The 21,241-nt window shown below is 36.7% G+C and overlaps 1 protein-coding gene across 2 annotated transcripts; it reads left to right on the top strand.

Annotated features, from left to right (window-relative positions):
• Window positions 1-969: 969 nt before the first annotated feature.
• Window positions 970-19,839, top strand: cth.L (cystathionine gamma-lyase L homeolog). Of its 2 annotated transcripts, XM_018256847.2 has the most exons (13): window positions 970-991; window positions 3,520-3,588; window positions 7,987-8,068; window positions 8,723-8,818; window positions 10,669-10,778; window positions 11,918-12,049; window positions 12,706-12,763; window positions 13,208-13,285; window positions 14,336-14,488; window positions 15,217-15,338; window positions 16,172-16,224; window positions 17,909-18,047; window positions 18,572-19,839. In XM_018256847.2, the coding sequence occupies exons 3-13, from the start codon at window positions 8,029-8,031 to the stop codon at window positions 18,596-18,598; spliced, it is 1,008 nt and encodes a 335-aa protein (XP_018112336.1). In that variant the 5' UTR covers window positions 970-991; window positions 3,520-3,588; window positions 7,987-8,028; the 3' UTR covers window positions 18,599-19,839.
• Window positions 19,840-21,241: the final 1,402 nt, after the last annotated feature.

Genomic DNA, 21,241 nt, shown 5'->3' with positions numbered 1-21,241 from the left:
GTACTTGTCTATTGCTAACACCTTCAGTACACAGGCAGCAGTATAGTCCAAGTGGCAGATCATTTCACTAATGTGCCCAAATATTACTGCTACGACAATGCCTGCTGTCATTATAGTAAGCTGCATGATATGTCAATTTTCAACATTGAGCTCCAGTCAAAAACATCCTGATACTTACTACCTTGTATAGTACGCTATCTCTTGTTCACCAAAGCCCCAAATACCAAGAGAAATATACAAACAACAAGATTTTCTGGAGAGCTGCTGAGTAAAAAGCTGAATAACTCAAAAACCACAAATAATAAAAAATGAAAACCAATTACAAATTGTCTCAAAATGTCACTCTACATCATATTAAATGTTACCTTAAAGGGGTGGTTCACCTGGAAGAGAACTTTAAGGGGCAGATTTATCAAAGGTCAAAGTTATAAAAACTTTGAACTTCGGGTTCAAAAAGACCAACCGAATAGAGGTCGAAGGTTTTTGGGAGTCGAAGTGGTCCGTATTCCCAAACTCCCTCAATTGCCTCCATACGGGTTCTAGGAGGTCCCCCATAGGCTAAAACAGCACTTTGGCAGCTTTTAGTTGGCGAATGGTTGAAGTCGAAGTTTTAAAGAGACAGTACATGATAAATTTCGATATTCGAATTTCAAAGTTTTTTTAAACTTCGAATCGAAGTTGGACTATTCGATGGTCGAAGTACCCAAATATTTACTTAGAAATTCAAAGTTTTTAACTTCGAACCATCACTTCTACCTTTGATAAATCTGCCCCTAAGTATTTTCAGCAATTTTTCAATTGGACTTCATTATTTATTATATGGAGTCTTTCCAGATTCCAAATGGGAAGTCACTGAATCCATCTAAAAGACAAATGCTCTGTAAGGCTACAAGTGTATAGTTATTACTATACAGCTGTAGGTAATGGGCAGGTTGAGTCCCCTCCCCTCTCCTACCCATAGCAGTTTAGAATCAAGCTCTAGGAGTATCAGGTAAGATTCTGAGTTATACTTCTTCTCTGTTGATCACAGTTCAGACTAGATTGCTTTAAACTAAACACTGTTTAAGTATATTTTTCTCCTCCAGAGTTTGGCTAGTTTAAGAAGTTAGGGAGCTGGTGTTTTGCAATCTTTAATAACTGTTCATCAGCAAGTGTATGTATTGGGATACTGGCTAGCCTGGGATTTTCAGCCTGATAGAATGTATAGCATTTGGCTCTTTAGCAGAGTGTTCTCAGACTTGTACAATGTAAATGAAAGTGGTAAAATATTTTTGTGGTTCTGGGGCTGCCTAAGTTGCAAACAAGCCAAATGTTCCCATTAATTATTGTTTTAGTTCTGGTGCTAGTTAATGTAACAACCAAACTGAATGTGTATGCTAAGACATCTCAGTGGTTTTGTGTTTTGGAGTGTGATTTGTGTTTGCAAATCCAAACTGTGGTTATGGTTATTCCATTTTGGGTCATATTAGTTTATGCAACTTCTAGGTGTGTAAGTATTTGTAACACACATCATTGATCAAATTAAAATCATTGATTACTTTGTATAGTCATATATTTGTATCATGCATGTGTTTAAATGCAGCAGTTATGCTCCATATAGGAATTATACGCTTGTTTCAGTACAGAGGCCAAGACTAACAGCCAAACTGCTTATATGTAGCATACACTAGTCTGAGAGCAATGGCCAATTCTGGCTTAAATGTATATATATGCCATCAGAAATCACAGGGCTAAAATTTTCTAGGCCCCACCTGCCTCCCACACCACAGTAAAATCCATACAAACATGTTTGGTAAAAATCCATTGGTGTCCCCCCCCCTATAAGTTAAAACAAATGGTGGGCAGGAACCCCTCTACAAGTTCAAAAACCCAACGGTAGTTAGCCCCCCAAGTTAAAAAAAAAATGGTGACCAAGGTGGAGACCTACAAGTTAAAAAAAAATCATTGGTAGTCAGGGCCCCCATAATGGTTCAAAACAAGACAACAAAAAACAAGAACAAAAGCCATTGGTGGTCAGGGCCCCCAATAATAGTAAAGAAAAAACATTGATGGCCAGGTTCCCCCCTACAAGTTAATTAAAACCATTGGTGGCCAGGGTCCCCCCTACAAGTTGAAAAAGCCATTGCTGGTCAGGGCCCCCAATAATAGTAAAAAAAAACATTGGTGGGCAGGGACCCCCAGACAATTTAAAAAAAAAAACATTGTTTGTCAGCCCCCCCCACGTAAAAAAAAAAACATGTAGAACTTACCTTAAAACTTGAAGTGCACAGCAGCTTACTATGTTTTATCGATAAGCCATGGTTTATCCATATGGCAGGAGAGTGAATTAGAGCCTAAATAATAAGGTTCTTTATATTGACACTGATACATGTGGGAAAAAACTGCCTTCATTCTTAATGGCTTAGCCTTACAGCTTTCTCCTTATAACAATAAGGTATTTACTTATATGGTTGTAAGCCTTATTGTTGACAATGGTATTTGACACAAGGCATGCAATTATAACATACCATAAGTTTTTAGGGTCTATGCCACTTGCTGCTAGAGGACTGCCCTGCTAGTTGTTTGGCAGGCTATAGGTTACTTTCAGGGTGGTGTGCTAACAAAAAAGCTGTCTTACAAAGAATATATGTATTTTTTTTTTTAACAAAGATTTTAGTGTTTGCTTTTAGGAACGTCCTGATTATACCATGACTGCCTATGGCATTGCGTTATAGATAGTAGGGGTCTTTTCCCTTCAAAAGCTATAGGTGGATAGCTTATATTCCCCTTCCTAGATTTGATTCTTTAGTTTGGAATGCTCATTTTAGAGCATGCCAAATAGATAATAGGTCCTAAACTCAATCTACGTTTTTCCTGACCAGGTCACATACTCATAGGTTCAAATGGACTGTATTCCTGCAAATGCTAGGAAAATCTGCATGTATTTTTGTTAGGGTGCCCCTTCTATATGGCATACAGATCCTTTAACACTATCCAAACTGTTTTGGCTGGGGATATGGTAACAAGAACCAGTTTTAGCACTTGAGTGAAGCTTGGTCTAAGCTGCTTCATACTCCTGGACACCTCACAGGGTATGTATCATATGCTTTTTCTCTGTGAGTCAGTCTCTGCAAACAATTCATTTACAATATAAGGTGTGGTGCATATCCAACTGAGCACACTGCAGGATTTGTGTTTAGGGTGCAATTCAGCATGAGAATGCAGGACTTACTGGCTGTATGACTCTCTGCCCTGTCTTCTATGCTATGTTATTCCCAGGTAGGCCTTTCATTCTGATTCCAAACAAGGTTCTGTGTAAAAATGATGCGCTCTTTCTTTCGACAATTTCCACTGGAACTTACTTACAATGGTCTAAAGCAGTGTAAAATAACGGCGGTAAATCTGGCATTTGCATGGCGTAAAATAAAACAAACCTTGATATTCACACCATTTATTTTACACAGGTTTTACACTATTTTTGGTGAATTTTGTTTTACTTTTGTTATTAACTGTTTTTTCCTTTTATGTCTTCTCTTGCAGGTTCTCCATTACTTGAGCTATTTCCAATAGTGTTCTTTCAGGAGGCACACATTTAATACAAGTTTTCTGGTAAGTAGTGGGATCAAGACTTTTATACTCTGTTTTACTGTCCACTCTCTTTCAGTGGAGTTATTAGTTCCCTCCCTCCAGGTGGGAGTAGGGTTGCCACCTTTTCTGTAAAAAAAAAATACCGGCCTTCCTATATTCTTGCAGTTTTTTCCTATTAATAACATTGGCATCAAGCATCATTTTTACCGGCCAGGCCGGTAAAATACCGGCCAGGTGGCAACCCTAGGTGGGAGTGTCATGATGTTTCACACTCAGGCATATTTATTATGTGGTGTAAAAAAACAACAGCGAGATACACCACACATCACCAAGTTACGCCATGTAAAGTACAGCGTACAATTTTGACATTTTTTCTTAGTGACTTCTGTTGAAAGCAGTGTAAAATAGCAGCAAATCTGGAGTTCACATGGTGTAAAGTAAAACACACCCTGATAAATTAGCCATTTATTTTACACAGCTTTTACACAGTTTATTTGCCACATTTAGGGACAGATTCACTAAGGGTCGAATTTCGAAGTAAAAAATACTTCGAAATTCGACCCTCAAATTGAAATCCTTCGACTTCGAATATCGAAGTCGAAGGATTTAGCGCTAAACGTTCGTTCGATCGATCGATTTTTCGTTCGATCGAACGATTAAATCCTTCGAATCGAACGATTCGAAGGATTTTAATCCAACGATCGAAGGAAAATCCTTCGATCAAAAAAAGTTTAGCAAGCCTATGGGGACCTTCCCCATAGGCTAACATTGACTTCGGTAGGTTTTATCTGCCGAAGTAGGGGGTCGAAGTTTTTTTTAAAGGGAAAGTACTTTGACTATCGAATGGTCGAATAGTCGAACGATTTTTTGTTCGAATCGAAGTCGAAGGTCGAAGTAGCCCATTCGATGGTTGAAGTACCCAAAAAATACTTCGAAATTCGAAGTATTTTTCATTCGAATCCTTCACTCGAGCTTAGTGAATCGGCCCCTTAGTTTTACACAACATAATAAATATGATCCTTGCCTCTATTCCTTATTCTTACTCTGGTTATTTGTACTTTTCTCTTCCCTACTTTTGGTCAAGTCCATGTTTCCTTTGCAGAAATAGAAGCAGGTTTTGCACCAGGGATTTCTTTCTATGTTCACCTGTGGAGGTATCCGTCTGCTTGGGCTTTATCTGGAAAAGGGGTTACATTCTGTGATTCACAATGCCTTGTTTGGAACGGTTACCCTACCATTTGGGGATTTGGCCTTGCTACTGTAATTTATGACACTTGTATAGCGGACCTTATTCAGTAAACACAGTTAACCTGCAGATTCATGCCTCCCTTTAGTGATCAGTACTGTTTCGCCCGTCAAGGACAGAGTGAAGCGGTTTCAGATTACCCCTTCATTGCTGTAACATTGGTCTAACATTTCCAGAGTGGAGTCTAAATTTCTTATACCTGCCCCACCTTAGAAAGTGTTTTACCATTTTAGGACAGTTAAAATACCACACAGGTGGTAACCATCGTTTGGGTTTCAAAGCTGCGTGGAGGTGGGCAGAGCTATGATGTGGCGTTTGGCCAATAGCCACGTAAACAGGGTTGCCACCTTTTCTGGGAAAAAAAACCCAGCCTTCCTATATATTAATCTTTTTTCCCTATTAATAACATCGGGACCAACCATTACTTTTACCGGCCAGGTGGCAACCCTACACGTAAACCTTAGGGATTCCAAACTGGGCACTGCAGGCAGTTTTGACGGTTTTTAAAACGGAACAGGTGGCAACCCTAGTATGACATAGAGCTGACCAGTAAAGGAAAAATCACAAATGTTCTTTTTTTTTTTTTTACCAGCACATTGCTTCTACCATTAAAAATAAAACCTAGTGGCACTTGCTTGATTCTTATGCATTAGGTCCCCTTAAATGTATGGGATGCACAAATGATTAAAGGAACTATATTGTAGATTTATATATCAAACAGCCACTAATAAATGGTGTAGAAGGGATACAGTGACGCAAATAGGATAGCTCAGCAATGGGCTGATAAATTCATAGCCACAACAACTCGTATGATGCAACCTTCTTTAGCGATTGGAATACTCAGGCTTAACGACTCGTACAAATTACTCTTCTGAAAACACACGGACAAGCCTCGTGCTGATTGAAATCCACAAAAGCAGGCGATTAGCAGCCCCCCAGACAATTTCAATGTAAGCGAATGGTGCAATCAGCGGCCGGATTATTCCGGTTGACCTTAAAGAGGCCTGCACCACGCTTCTGCGCTACTGACAACGCCTCTGGCGCTAGCCAATAGCAAATCAGGGGGTGGAGCTTGAGCACAACAATGCAGTAAAAGATTCTGTAACAGTGAGTTGCCGGTGCACAACAAGCTGATCTACTCGCACGCTTGTCTGCGGCTCAATGGACGGCTTCCAGCAGGGGTTTAAACACTTTGCCACTGAGGCGATACACGTGGGCCAGGAGCCGGAACAATGGAAGTCTATGGCAGTCGTACCCCCCATAAGCCTTTCCACAACGTTCAAACAGTTCGGACCCGGCGAACATGCGGTAGGTCTGACTGGCTACGGCTGGGCAGCTAATAATCAGGGTGTTATTATGTGTGTGTTGAATTGGAGTGCTACAGTAACGAAAAGACTTCTGTCTGTCTGTCTATTGACGAGTGAGCCATAATTACTAATAGAAAGTTCTAGGGCAGGGAAGTACCTACCGCACGTGCCTCATTTTTTAGATTGTCAGTTCCTAAGAAAAGCTCCTTTCATTTGTGCCCGCCTCTTGGACAGTCCTACAGAAAGTCCTTAGTAATAAATCAGTGTAAAAAATTGTGATCATAATATACACATGGGAAGCCTGAACAGTAGGACGAGCCCCCTGTAGTGTTTCACTGGGTGCCAGATGTTTCCAATACCCCTGACTGCCAACCAGGTGCTACAGTAAGGCATGTGATGCAATGATCTAGCAGCCGCTCAGCCCAGGGATTTGCTTAGTCACTGTAATTATGAGCAGTTACACAGTGGATATATTACATGGTCACTGGCTCCCCCAAGGGGCAGAAATTCCACTTTATGTATTTGTCTGTATATTTTTATTTGTATAGCGCTCCTTGAGGGCAAAGCACTGTACAGCAAAACAATAAATAAGTAGTAACAAACAAAGGTTCGCTGCAATAATAAGGAACAAGTGCATTATTAGAAATACAATTCACATAAATATAAAATATAATTACACTACCGATTAAGTGCTCAGTGTCAAGAAGACAAAAGGATGAAGGACCCTACCCCGTAGGGCTTACAGTTTAAATGGGATGGTAACTTACAGACAATCTGGAAACCATGGAAATTGGAAAGTACATTTCACCTTTCATTTAAATTGCTGTAGGGTATATGGGTTATTTGATTTTCCTGTCATAAAAAAAAAACAATTATTAAAAGTTCATTATGTATAATTAAATTGCATTTTTTTATCAGTCATTATATATGTTAAAGATTTGAAAGTAAACATTTACCAGTGACTTCCTATAGCAAAGCCAGACAATAAAAACACATAGTTAAAAATTGTGTTTGAGAGAGGAATACAAGGAAATGCCTTCCAAACATACGGCACATTGGGAGTGTTTAATGCCGCTGTGCTCAGACAGAAAACAGATGTCAAAACTCCTGAAATTGCCTTACCCCGCTTGCTATAGCAAATGTTTTGGTGACAGGTGCTTTACTTGCCACTCGGTTCACAGATTCTTCACAGAGGCCTTCTGTCAGTCACCCTACACCATAACTTCAGTAAGAGTCGAGAGGCAAGTTTGGAGCCTTTGAATACCAGTTCTAATACTGAACGCTTAAAGGGGTGGTTCACCTTTCAGGCAACTTTTAGTATGTTATAGAATGGTCAATGCTAAGCAATTTTTCATTATTTATTTTGTATAGTTTTATAGTTATTTGCAGTTTTCTTCTGACTCTTTGCAACTTTCAACTTTTTAAAAAACAAATGCTTTGTAAGGCTACAAATGTATTGCTATTGCTACTTGATATTCCTGATCATTCTATTCATCTCCTCTCCTATTCATATTCCAGTCTCTTATTCAACTCAGTGTACTTTGCTAGTGTAATTTGGACCCTAGACACCAGATTCCGTAAAATTCAAATTGAAGAGCTGTTGAATAAAAGCTAAATAACTCAAAAACCACAGATAATAAAAAATGAAAATCTATTGCAAATTGTCTCCGAATATCACTCTCTATATCATACTAAAATTTATCTCAAAGGTGTACCCACCCTTTTAACTATTCTAGAATACCTTTGTTTTGAGTTGGAATTCTAGTTAGGGCTTTGCAAGTCTGCATGATGTATTTCCGGTTATGCTAAGTAGACACACCAATTTGAAATGTTTTTTTTTTTTTTTTTTTTTTTTTTAAATAACAGGGATATGATTATAGTCGCAGTGGAAATCCAACAAGGAATTCTATGGAGAAAGCAGTTGCTGCTTTGGATGGTGCCAAATATTGTAAGTTAATTAAACTTTACTACTCCATTCATACCCAACTTATTTTGTTTGATTTTGTAACATTTCATACTAATTCTTCGACCAGATTTATAAAGTATTCCAAAATCTGATTTAACGGCAAAGTGCAGACACAGTTGTGCTTATCTTAATGCATCATCCGCAGTTGTGTTAGGCGCAGCTTCTGTGGTAAGCACAATGATGCTAGAATTGTGGGGAAAATTGTGGGAAAAAACCAATTGTGGTAGAATATTGCAGAGTTCGTTACTGTAAGTAAATGAGCCCTGCTTTTTTTTACCCATTCATAGTACCAGTACATGCATACAGAACACTTACTTTTGCAACAACTCTCATCTCTGCAGTTTAGGCACCATGAGTGTATACATGCTCTGAAGGCTGTACAGTACCAGTATCCTTCTATTTTCCAAACACTCCTGAGCTTCGGGTTCTGTGGCAATGCTAATGTTTTCACTGAATTCATAGGATACATGATAAAAAAGTGTTTTGCTTGTCAACAGTACCTCTAACGTGCCTTTATGTTTATATGCATTTAATACATTAAAAATGTATTAAAGAGTGGTTGATTTTATTGCCTGTATTAACTGGTTCATTATTGCAAAAGTAAATATACATGTTCTTGAATTGTTTCACTCAAAGGTTTATCCTATGCGTCTGGTTTGGCTGCAACACTGAATATCACCCATCTTCTGAAATGTGGAGACCAAATAATCTGTACTAAAGATGTATATGGAGGTAATGAAATCCAATCACCCTTAAATAAGAAGGAAAGGTTAAAACCATGTAGGCGTTACCAAAAAGTTGTATGTAAATATACCCAGTTACACTCACAGTGCTGCAGGTCTTCTTCAGAATCCTCTGCAAAGAAACATTGCATTCCTTTGCTTCTCTTGTTTACATATGGGCTTCGGGAATCAGATTGCCTTTTCTGAGCTCAAACCTCTCATCCTCAAACCTCATTTCTTACCCTCCCAGCAGTAATCTGAGGAGAGAGACGCATGCAGGGAAGTTATGTCACACCAAACTTAATATGGCAGCTGCTATTTGAAGGAGAACTAAACCCTAAAAATTCCATATTTTATATACTGAACTTAATTGCACCAGCCTAGAATTTAAGCTTCTCAATAGCAGCAATGATCCAAAACTTCAAACTTGTCCCAGGGGGTCCCCATCCTGGAAAGTGTCAGCAACACTTACATGCTCAGTGGGCTCTGAGCAGCTGTTGAGAAGCTAAGCTTAGGGGTGTTGCAAATTAGGTTGGTCTGTAATATAAGATGATGCTACAGGGCTGATTATTACATTCTGATGCTAGTTGCACTGATTTCTGAGCTGCCATGTAGTAATTATCTCTATTGATTACTAATCAGCCTTATATTGTGACATTTATATTCTATGTGAACTGTATATTTTGAGTCAGTCCCTAAGCTCAGTAACTGACAGAAGCACAGAGCATGTACAGTGAATCGGCAGAAGAGAAGATGGAGAGTTACAGGGGCATTTTGGAAACCTGCTAAAGGGCTATGGTTGCCTTTCCCTGGTACAGAAGCCCAAAACATAATGTACAACACTTCTAGCATACTTCTTTAGTTAAGCTTTAGTTCTCCTTTAAACCGAGAGGTTCCATGGCTGTTTATGCAGAAACTGGGAAAATGCACAAAACATTGTCTGGAGTTTTCCCTTTAGGCTTATTAGTCAAAAATGTAACCACGTTTTTGGTAGGGATGCACCGAATCCAGGATTCGGTTCGGGATTCTGCCTTTTTCAGCAGGATTCGCATTCGGCGGAATCCTTCGGCCAGGCCGAATCGGAATCCTAAATCGTGTGACTTTTTTTTTTTTTTGTCATAAAACAAGTACATGTGCAAATTATGATTTGGTTTGGTATTCAAACTCATCTTTCGCAAAGGATTCGGGGGTTCGGCCGAATCCAAAATAGTGTATGTGTATGTGTATGTGTATGTGTATGTATATATATATATATATATATATATATATATATATATATATATATATATATATATATATATATATATATATATATATATATATATATATATATATATATATATATATATATATATATAACCAAAGGAATGGTGCACTCCGTAGACAAAATTAATACCTGGGTGCCAGCATGGGAAATAAGCAGTGAAAAAGGATTGCGGCACGGTTTTAGTGAAAAAACAAAAAATGTTTTATTATTAAGCCTCAACGTTTCGATCCCACACAGGGATCTTTGTCAGGAGCCATGTTTGTTTGTTTTTGCTCCTGACGAAGATCCCTGTGTCGGATCGAAACGTTGAGGCTTAATAATAAAACATTTTGTGTTTTTTCACTAAAACACTGTAAGTGCCGCAATCCTTTTTCACTAATATATATATATATATATATATATATATATATATATATATATATATATATATATATATATATATATATATATATATATATATATAATATAATATATAATTTTCTTATATTTTTTGTTTTTAACCCAAGATGTTCTATGCCTTCTAAGAATGGTATGTTGTTATTTTCAAAGTAATGTGAGTAAAGCCAATAAATAGTCGTTTGTTTATGCCACAGGCACTAACAGATATTTTAGAAGGGTTGCATCTGAAATGGGATTCAAAGTGGCTTTTGTTGATTGTTCAGACCTAAAAAGCTTGGAAGCTGCTATCACTACAGACACCAAGGTAAAAATAACGTTGGATTATATCAAAACTTACATTTATTTATATGCCAAAACATTATTTAACAGAATCCAAGTGTTATATTTGAATATGTTAATTCAAATTTAGTTCAAAATCGTTTTTCATATTTCTTATTAATTTTTTTGAAACCTTAAGTTTTTATAAGTTGCACATTCTCACTGGCTGACTCCTGCAGCTACATATTTAGGGCAATGATAGTGTAAGGTAAATACCTTCTTCACATTTTCCTGTGATTTTTACATTTCATGATCACTGGAAAATAGGAAGAAGGCATTTTTTTCGACATATGTTTCATATGTGGTGATCTCCATTTGTTCTGAATTAAAAGGTATTTTTGAGCACTTTGACGGTGCTGTGAAAGTTACTAGGGGGTGTCCTGGCTGTCATTACTCATAAAGGTGGAGATCTTTTCGCTTTGAGCTGTTTATACAAAAAGGAAACCACACAGAATTTTAAGAGTTGCCAACAAACGCTAACATTAAAAGGGTGCACTTAAAATTATAACGTAAGATGCAGCTTGCCTTGATTACTGTGTAGCAACCAGTTTTTGCACAACCTTTTCCTTTTAAAAGGAATAAGGTAGCAACCCTACAAATTGTAGTGTCTTTGAATACATGTTTTAGTTTCTCAGAACATGTTTCCAATTTGTTCCACTCTATTTGTCATTATACAATTTGTTTTGGAGTCTTTAAAGGAATTGTTTAGTGTAAAAATTGAAACTGGATAAATAGGCTGTGCAAAATAGAAAATGTTTTCACTATAGTTGGCAAAAAGCAAATGTTGTTTGTAAAGACTGGAGTAAAAAGATGTCTAACCTAATAGCCAGAATACTACTTCCTGCCCTGGAGCTCTCATATGGGTCATAACAGTTTGCTTTTGAATGTGACCTGCATGCTAAGGATCAATTGCTAACTCACTGAACAGTTATGTCCCATGTGGCTCCCATTCAAGTCGCTGTCTAAGAGTTAGAGAGCTGTGAAGCAGGAAGTTGTATTCTGGCTATTATGTTAGACATCCAGTCACTCCTGTCTTTTTATACATTACATTATTGGCTAAATAACTATATTAGAAACTTCAATTGTTAAATATTTTTTTTTTCTTTTGAAATGTTTTTGTTGTAGCTTGTATGGATAGAAACCCCAACAAATCCAACTTTAACAGTGATCGATATCAAGGGCTGTGCGGATATTGTTCACAAACATAAAGATATTATTCTAGCAGTGGATAACACATTCCTGTCTGCCTATTTCCAGGTAGGAAAATACTTTTCATTGAATTTGGCGGTGCTTTTTTTTTTTTTTTTTAATGAAACCTGAATTATTCCTTTGAATGCAGTATCTAGTCTATTTGCTTAGTATCTCCATGTGTATAATGGGGAGAAGCAGGCTGTCAAATCTTTTGTGACAAGTAGAAGGTTTGGCATTAAAAAATGCAGTAAATAAAATGTAATTTGAGCCACAAAGACTTACCCTTCCTGTTTATGCAGAGCCACAAACCATCTAATAACAATGCTTATTTCACAATTCTGTTTATATACTATAAAGCATCTCCAATGTATACATCTTTCTCACTGTGCCACATAACACAGTTGGATATAATGTACACATGTGCCCCCTGAATACTAGAAAAGGCCATGTTTGGTGAGTTACTTTTCTAAATCAACCTACAAGTTTCATTTTATGTGATAGCACCACAGTCAGTCTATGCTACTTCATTTTGTAAATCATTTCTACTACAGTTCATAGCAAGTGTTACATTGGTAAACACTCTGAGGTTATGTGCAGAGCCTGACTTGACAAGATTAGTGTCTTGTAGTCATTGTTCTAGAGCTGTAAGTGTTCAGGCTAATCTAATAATAAGTTCTGATGAATATTTGCAGGACTTCATCAGTGTATTTGTTTGTTTTTAGCGTCCCTTGGCTCTAGGAGCAGACATCTGTATGTATTCTGCAACCAAATACATGAATGGTAAGGAACAATATGTTTGTAGTTAAGCCTTGTGTTTTTTTTTTTTTTTTATTAAAAAAAATTATTAATACGATATGTGGGAGTTCTTATCACAAGGGTTTGTTCATTCGGACCATAGTAAATGAGTAACATTATATTTTGTGGTGAAATTAATTAATGGACATTATGTGCTTTAATATGAATAACTTATAAAAGAGCTATTTATTAAATAAAAGTTATCTCAAAATACATCCTTTATAGTCTAATTTACGCTTCTATTCTCCTTATAATAATCAAAAACTATGTTCAGCACAAGCTATTTTCATTGAACTAAAGTTGAAAAGGAGGCTAAACTACCTCTTTTAAATTCTACAGATGTGCACTGTAGTGCAGCTCAACGAACTACTGTGAAGCAAACATTTGATATGGGCTAGAAAGGAGAATTAATCACTTTTTTTTTTTTAGGCCATAGCGATGTCGTCATGGGGTTGGTGTCTGTAAATTGTGACAAGCTGTATGAAAAGCTAAAATTTCTTCAGAATTGTAAGTGCGAAACTGTTCAGGAATCTTTTATTTCAATTCAAAAGCTTAATACAGGGCAAATGAAGTCCCTAATATTTTCTTTATCGTTTAATCGACAGAAACTACTGTAAAACATAATTTTGATTACATTCATTTAAAGGAATTATTCAGTGTAAAAATAAAAAGTGGGTAAATAGGCTGTGCAAAATAAAAAAATGTTTCTAATATAGTTAGCCAAAAATGAAATGTATAAAGACTGGAGTGACTGGGTGTCTAACATAACAGAACATAGCCCAACTTCCTGCTTTTCAACTCTCTTGGTTTCCAATGACTGGTTACCAGGCAGTAACCAATCAGAGACTTGAAGGGGGGCCACATGGGTCATATCTGTTGCTTTTGAATCTGAGCTGAATGCTGAGGATCAATTGCAAACTCACTGAACAGATATGTACCATGTGGCCCCTATTCAAGTTGCTGACTAGCTCAGAGTTATATAGCTGAAAAGCAGGAAGTAATGTTCTGGCTATTATGTTTGACATCCAGTCACTCCAGCCTTTATACATTACATTTTTGGCTATCTAACTATATTAGAAACATTTTTTATTTTGCACAGCCTATCTATTTACACAGTTTTTATTTTCACGCTAAACTATTCCTTTAAATGTTCTTTTTAATTTAAATAAAGACACATTGATTATAGAGAACCAATTTTATTTGCTAATGTCTACATCTGTTTATTATTTAATGTCCAACTGACTTCAAGGGCAGTTCTGTCCACTTTTTTCATGTAGTTGGCAAAGCTTTGGTTACGATCCCTGAATGTGGGAACAGATCCTAATAAAATGATGACATAGAAAAAAAGTTAGTGGAGCCCCTGGGTAAACTGTACAGGGTAAATAACAATCTTGTAGACCATTGGCCCTCTGTATAGTATAAGGCTATCTAGCAGAGTTCTTAGCGTACACTTAAAATATGATGCGTCATTCAGTATAGAGCTACTGAAGGCTTATTGCAATAACTGCACAGTGTGTTGCTTTTTGTTTTACAATTATACATATTTTTATTTTTCAGCATTAGGAGCCATTCCATCACCTTTTGATTGTTACCTTTGCAATCGGGGTTTGAAGACCCTGCATCTGCGGATGCAGCAACACTTTCAGAATGCTTTAACTGTAGCAAAGTTTTTGGAAGCAGATCCTCGTGTAGATAAAGTCTTATACCCGGGTAAGTTTCAAATTCCTGAGTGTGTGATGCAGGGTTATATACTACCCTGTATATATACAGTATATACTGTATTACTATTGCTAAATTAATGATTAACAGATCTGGTATTTTTTTTTTTTTTTTAAGGGGCAGAGATAAAATGATCAAAACTTTTAGGAGCACTCAGTTGTATTGTGTTTTTGTATATACATACAATTGGAAACAGAGGCTTTTATTAATTTATTTTCCTTTTTGAGTGATGAATGGGTTAAAAACCTACACCCAAAAAACAGCCCAAAGTCCTAGCCGACTTGATAATGGACACCTTGCTCAGCTCCCATAGGTGTGATCAGCCAATATAAAGTAGAGATCAGTGATTACATCACCAATGGGGAGGGGCCATGTTTGAAGTATGACCCACCCAAACTTGCACCCAGTGCTCACTTTCTTGGCTCAAACCTGACAAAACTGTGGGTTTCAGGTTAAACCACTTTTCTTGAAAACAGAGTGACCGTATTCCACCTCATTTTTAAGAAATGCTTCTAGATACACCTTGGAGGCACCAAGAATGTTTTTTTAAAAATGGTGCAGCATCCACAAAAACAAATCAATTAATTATTTTGGGTCCAAAAAAAATTGATACATTTTAGCATTCTAGGTACGACAGTATTTTTTATTTTTTTGCAGGCCTAGTTGTAGACATGAGCATGTATTTTGAGAAATATTTTCATTTGGCTATTTTATTTTAGGACTGCCATCTCACCCACAATATGAACTCACTAAACGACAGTGCACTGGTGTGTCTGGCATGATTACATTTTATATTAAAGGAACTCTTGAACATGCAAAGACATTTCTTAAGAGCATAAAGGTTGGTATTTTCTATCATAGCTTGAAGATTCTAAGGTTTTCATTAAGTGGGTTGAAAGGACCAAATACTATTCAGCTTAGTGTCACTACTTTTTGCATTTCTGTTCTACTAATTCTGTGTCCTTAAACTCGGACAAACTATCGTTTGGTGCCATCTCCCGACCTACTAACCATTCAGATCAAATAAAGTAGTAAAAGAACAGGTTAGACAATGTTCTGCCCTGACAGCAATCGTACGAGAATTATGTACGACAAAAGCTTGTGACAGTCTCCCACTGATATTGTCAGATTGACAATACATGCAGAGATATTATCGGTAGCAGACAGAAATTTTCTAACTTGTCCAATCGTCTGAACAAACGATCACCATGGCACGGAAAATGTCGGGACACTCCACACACAGCTTGAAAATCGTACGAAACTGAGATTCGTACGATCATATCTGCATGTCTATAGCCTGCTTTAGCCTTTTGTCATTTATAGCAAATGTTTGTTTTGGAAAGTTCTGTTTTGTCAGCAGTTTGTGCTTCTGCATGCATGGATAGTCTGTCTGTTTGGCATCCTGCACATCTTTTCTCAGATCTAGTTGACTTGTGATCAGTTAAATTAATGGCACATTAGCAAATACTTATATTTCTTATATTTTACACACCTGTAATTACACCATTCATTTTACGACTGTGATTTTACTGCAGTGTTGGTTTAAGAGAATATGTTGCTTATTTAGAGAAAAATAAGTAAAGCAGCATTTTTATTTTCTCTGTATTATAATAATAATAATAATAATAACTTAAAGTCTAAAGTATTTAATATTTATTATACATTTTTTTAAAGGTTTTTGCATTGGCTGAGAGTCTTGGAGGATATGAAAGTTTGGCTGAGCATCCGTAAGTCTGCTTCTTAGAGAAACCTTATCTTTCATAGGAATTTTTAGGGACATATTTATAAAATTGTCAAAATGAGAGTTCAACCATTAATAATTATAATTTTAAAACTATTTTTAAGTACAGAAAGCTGTAATATTTACCTCTTAACTATAGCTCTATTTTCACACTCCTATGACATGACCATATGAAGGCACGAGGCCAAAATCAGTGTTTTATACAGGTCATGGGACCTTGTAGTAACTTATATTATCCTCTTATTTGGGGGGTACGTTATTTATTATCATATACATGTTTCCAACAGATCAGAAAACTATAGCAGTACAATACTGAATATTCAAAATACCTCTCTAGAAACCAACATAGTTTAAATTGCAAGGTGAAAAATTAACTAGCTTCTAAAAGTAAGTGTGTAGTGTTAAAAGTAGGTGGGGTTTTTGCTTAACTGGCAAAAGTACACAGTAGGGCTGCAGTATCGTAAGGCCACCACATGGCCATGACTTGTAGCAATATACTTATGTTTAACCTGTGTAACTGTACTAATCCGTTATGGATTGGGTAATTTTGTTTTTAATTCATATTGTTTTATTCATGAGCTGTTAACCTTTATGCAGAACTAGCACCAATTGTTTTTTTTTTTCTGGTGGAACTATTACATATGCCAAAACAGGTTTACATCACTACCAGAAGAACTAAAGTTGCTTTGATGGCAAAATGCAACCTTTTAAAGAGATTCTATCACTGGAAACCGTTTTTACAAAATGCATCGGTGAATAATGCTGCTCCAGCATACTTTTGCACTGAAATACATTTTTCAAAAGAGCAAAGAAGATGTTTTTTTCTTTTTATATTCATTTTTAAATCTGACATGGTGCTAGACATGTTCTTAGGTGCCAGGTGCACTTCTAAAGTACAGGTTCAGTCACACTTTACTGCTCCACTGCAACAGCTCCCTGGCACCCGCAGTGCTTTAAGGGACAGTAACACAATTTTTTTTTTTTTTTTACTTTAATTATACAGTATAACTTCTAAATACTTTAATTAGGATATGTATCATTAAAAAATTGCAGAGTGATAAGTGTTTTTTAATAAAATACATTACCACTGTTTGAAAAGGCAATATGGCGACTTCCTGGCTTCCGGTTTAATCCGGAAGTTAATTTGCTGCATTCTTCAGAGTTTTCTGAGTCCTTCTGTGAGTGATTAATGGGCTTGTTGTGTGATGTGCAGGTGGAGCAATGGGCACATCTAAGATATATTTTCTTATGAAATTATTTAGAAAGGATATTTTGATGGTAAAAAAATGCTCCCATGCCCCAATTAGTGGTAGATCACAACACCCAGGCCCTACCACAACTCCTCCAGTCACACTAAGCAATAAAAATAGAATATCTGAAAACTGTTCCATTGTCAAATACTGGCTCTTTCTAAAAGCTCAGGATCAGGCACAGTAACCTGAGATGGATGCCTACACAGCAATATTACAAATAAAAGAAAATCATTTATTGGTTCACAAATAGAAGTTTAAATAGTAGATCTGATTTTTTTCCTATGTACATGGAACCAACAGATTGCTGCTTTCTGTTGAATATAGATTTGACCAAAGACTTTAGTTGATTTCACATTTTATCGTATTTCTATTGTACATTCCTTCTGACTAACTGTTCCCCTACTCTCACCTATTTAGGGCTATCATGACTCATGCTTCAGTTCCAGAAGAGGAGAGAGCAGCACTGAATATAAGTGATACTTTAATCCGCCTTTCTGTTGGCTTAGAAGATGTGGAAGATCTTATTGAAGACTTAGATCAAGCCTTAGGGAGTGCAGTAAGTATTATTTAGTACACCTCCATTTTGGACTTACTTAAATGTATAATGAATAGCAACTCCAATGCTTTTCTACATATTCAGTTTAGTGTTCATGTCATTAGTTATTGATATGGCGCGCTATTACTGCTTTGCATCCATGACGACATGTTTATTCACAGATGTCTAGGTGTGCATGAAGCAGATATGCATTAAAATTGGGTAGTTGACCAAAATGCCATTTTCTTTTGCAAGCCTCTACTGCTAGCAGACTTGGCATGGCAAGAACTGTCTCATCCACCCCCTTACATCTTTATTAGTTTTTACAGGATAATCCTGTTGGTTGGACAACACATCAGAATGTAATAGTAAAAGAAAACCAATATAGGAAAAAACCTGGCCATTACTTTGCATAGGTACAATATCCAGTGCGGTTTCCTCCCAAAGTCTTTGGCCATTTTTAAGACAGATAGCATAACTTGATTTTGATACATTCGGGGTTTATCAAAACTAAAAGAAATGTATCTACTTTTTTGTCTTTTCAGCATCCTGATATTAAAAATCATAACTAAAGCGAACAGCGGATCAGTGAAACTCCATTTCTTCTTTATAATTATGATTCAACATCTTTCTTCTCTCTTTATAATTATGATTCAACATCTTTCTTCTCACGGTTATCATTTTAAGATGAAAACAGAAAATTTGGGAATTTAATAGAATTTTATAGTAAATCAGCAATTTTAATAGCATTCATTTATGCTTTGATCATTGTCATAAATGTTTTCGGTTTTAAATTCAGAGGTGCGCATGTATAAAGTGAAGATAAAAATTATTCAACTCCTAGAAAAGTTTTTAATTGATTGCACCTCCCACACCTATAATGCCTCTAGAGGTGAAAGTATAGGTTGGTGTGCAACAGGGTGAAATTAACTAGCATGAATGTTTTCTGATACACCAAAACAGATGGTCGTAAAAGAACCCCTATAAAAGTCTTCCGCAAATCATTGCAGAATGACCCAGGTGCTGCCTGTGAAAAGCTGTAGTAATAAATGTCCAATGTAAGCAGGTGCATTTATTAATTCATTATAAAAGAATAGGGCCTGTTCTTTTAAAATTAATTAATAAATTAAATGATTTTTAACTTTCAAAGGCTCCCAGTGTGCACCTGCATACATCGGACATTTATATAGACTGATGGATAATTCTTTATGACCACCTGTTTTGGTGCATTTTTTTTTTTGTACAAGATAATGCCAACAATGTTATATTTATTTCTTTTGGGTTAAATATGCTTGGATCTAGATTAACTAATACATTGTAAATGAACACAAAGGTGACCGCTATTATGGGTTAAAGGGAATTTCTGTTGTTAGTGCATTTCTGATCGTACATTTAATTCCCTTTACTGGGAACTTTATGAAACTAGTTTCTAGGCTTGTGTTTAAAGCAGAGTGACCAAAACTGCAGGAACAAATTTTAAGGGCTATAGCACCCTGCACGTTTTAAATGTTGCAGTTTATATCTACCTCCTTCCAACTGACAGCAATGAGAAGCACAGCAGGTTGCTTTGCATAGGTAATGGTACAACAGACTAGCCATTATGATTGCCTCTGCAGGGTGACCGCTGAATTAATTTACATCAATTAACAGATCTTATCATGTGCCATTCCCCTAATAAAAAATGGATACAAAATGGCCACGTGCCTCGCATAAGTGTCTTGTTTTTTTCCCAGTTCTATATCCTATGAAATTAAAATAACACTAGTTCTTTCTAATCGATTGTGCTCACTAATAAATAATAATCCTTTTTTTTCCTCTGTATAGTTTTGCCTTTTTTTTTTTTTTTTTGATTAATCGTATCTTAAATGGTGATACAATTAAGCTGGCCCAAGCAGATCTTAAAAATGAAGGCAGATATAGAAAAAAATGTATGAACGCTGTTTTCAAGAGACTATCCTTAGGTCATGACTTTGATGGTATAGTTTGTAATACTATATAACAGTCTGCCTTGAAAATTTAAAATGGTATTTAAAAAAGAAAATTATATACAGTGCGTGTGTATATACATTAGGGTGATTTATTGCTTATGGGAAATTGCTTTTCCTGCAAGCTACTGTATAAGAAACCTGAAATACTTTACCTTTCTGACTGTGTTTAATGTATGTTTGATGTCAGTGCCCTCTGCGCCTCTATAATATCAAGGATGTGCGGATATTGTTCTAAAAGTCATTGTACCATTATTTATGAGTACATTTGCCGTCTTGAGTTGGTAAACTGAAATATATGTCTGCTCAAATGCTTATATTTTGAGTAGCTGTATTTCCACAAATCTAATTTTCTGATTTTGCCTAATGAAAGAAACCACCATTGTATATAACTCTTGATTACATGTTATTACAGAATTTTAATGGCAACTTGTAATTATAATTGCTATTGAAAGCAGAATCTGTGTCCTATCCTATAAGGATAGACAAATATTGGTACATCCATATTATGTTATGCTTTTATAAGAGGAAAGTCTTCGACAATGAATACTATGCTTTTCATTGTGCCGTCAAAATATAAACTACACCTGAAAATATTGGCATGCATTTGTTAAAGGTGTCATCAGCAGTCACTCCAATAAACCCCATTTCAGAAGTATCTTTGCGTCAAAATATAAACTACACCTGAAAATATTGGCATGCATTTGTTAAAGGAAGATGTTAAAGGAGAAGGAAATCCCCTGGGCGCAAAAACCCTCCCCCCTGGCCTACCTGTCCCGCTGGGCAAATGCCCCTAACTTGTTACTTACCCCCTCTGCGCAGGTCCAGTCCACGGAGTTTACAAGACGCCATCTTCTTCCACGCAATCTTCTTCCTGCTTTGGCCGGCGTTTTGGCGCATGCACAGTAGGAGCATTTCGCCGGTACGGATCTACTGCGCATGCGCCAAAAGTCACAACGTTTTCCAATTTCACTTCGTGACTTTTGGCGCATGTGCAGTAGATCCGTACAAAATGCTCTTACTGCGCATGCGCCGGTCAAAGCAGGAAGAAGATGGCGTCTGTCAACTTCGTAAACTGGACCTGCGCAGAAGGGTAAGTAACAAGTTAGGGGCATTTGCCCAGCGGGACAGGTAGGCCAGGGGGGAGGAGGGAGGGGAAGCGGGGGAGGGGTTTTGCGCCCAGGGGGTTTCCTTCTCCTTTAATTGCAGTGATTGCCCATTCTATAGGAT

This window comes from Xenopus laevis, chromosome 4L (genome assembly GCF_017654675.1).
Source record: "Xenopus laevis strain J_2021 chromosome 4L, Xenopus_laevis_v10.1, whole genome shotgun sequence".
Taxonomy (NCBI): Eukaryota; Metazoa; Chordata; class Amphibia; order Anura; family Pipidae; genus Xenopus; species Xenopus laevis.
Note: the sequence above shows the minus strand (reverse complement) of the source record. Positions and strands in the feature narration are given on the sequence as shown.

What these genes read in the sequence shown, in the direction of transcription:
- cth.L (XM_018256847.2), top strand. Translation starts at nt 8,029, where the DNA reads ATGGAGAAAGCAGTTGCTGCTTTGGATGGTGCCAAATATT. An exon ending in TTTGGATGGTGCCAAATATT is followed by an intron (nt 8,069 to 8,722) that starts GTAAGTTAATTA and finishes TTTCACTCAAAG; the next exon opens with GTTTATCCTATGCGTCTGGT. An exon ending in GCTAAAATTTCTTCAGAATT is followed by an intron (nt 13,286 to 14,335) that starts GTAAGTGCGAAA and finishes TTTATTTTTCAG; the next exon opens with CATTAGGAGCCATTCCATCA.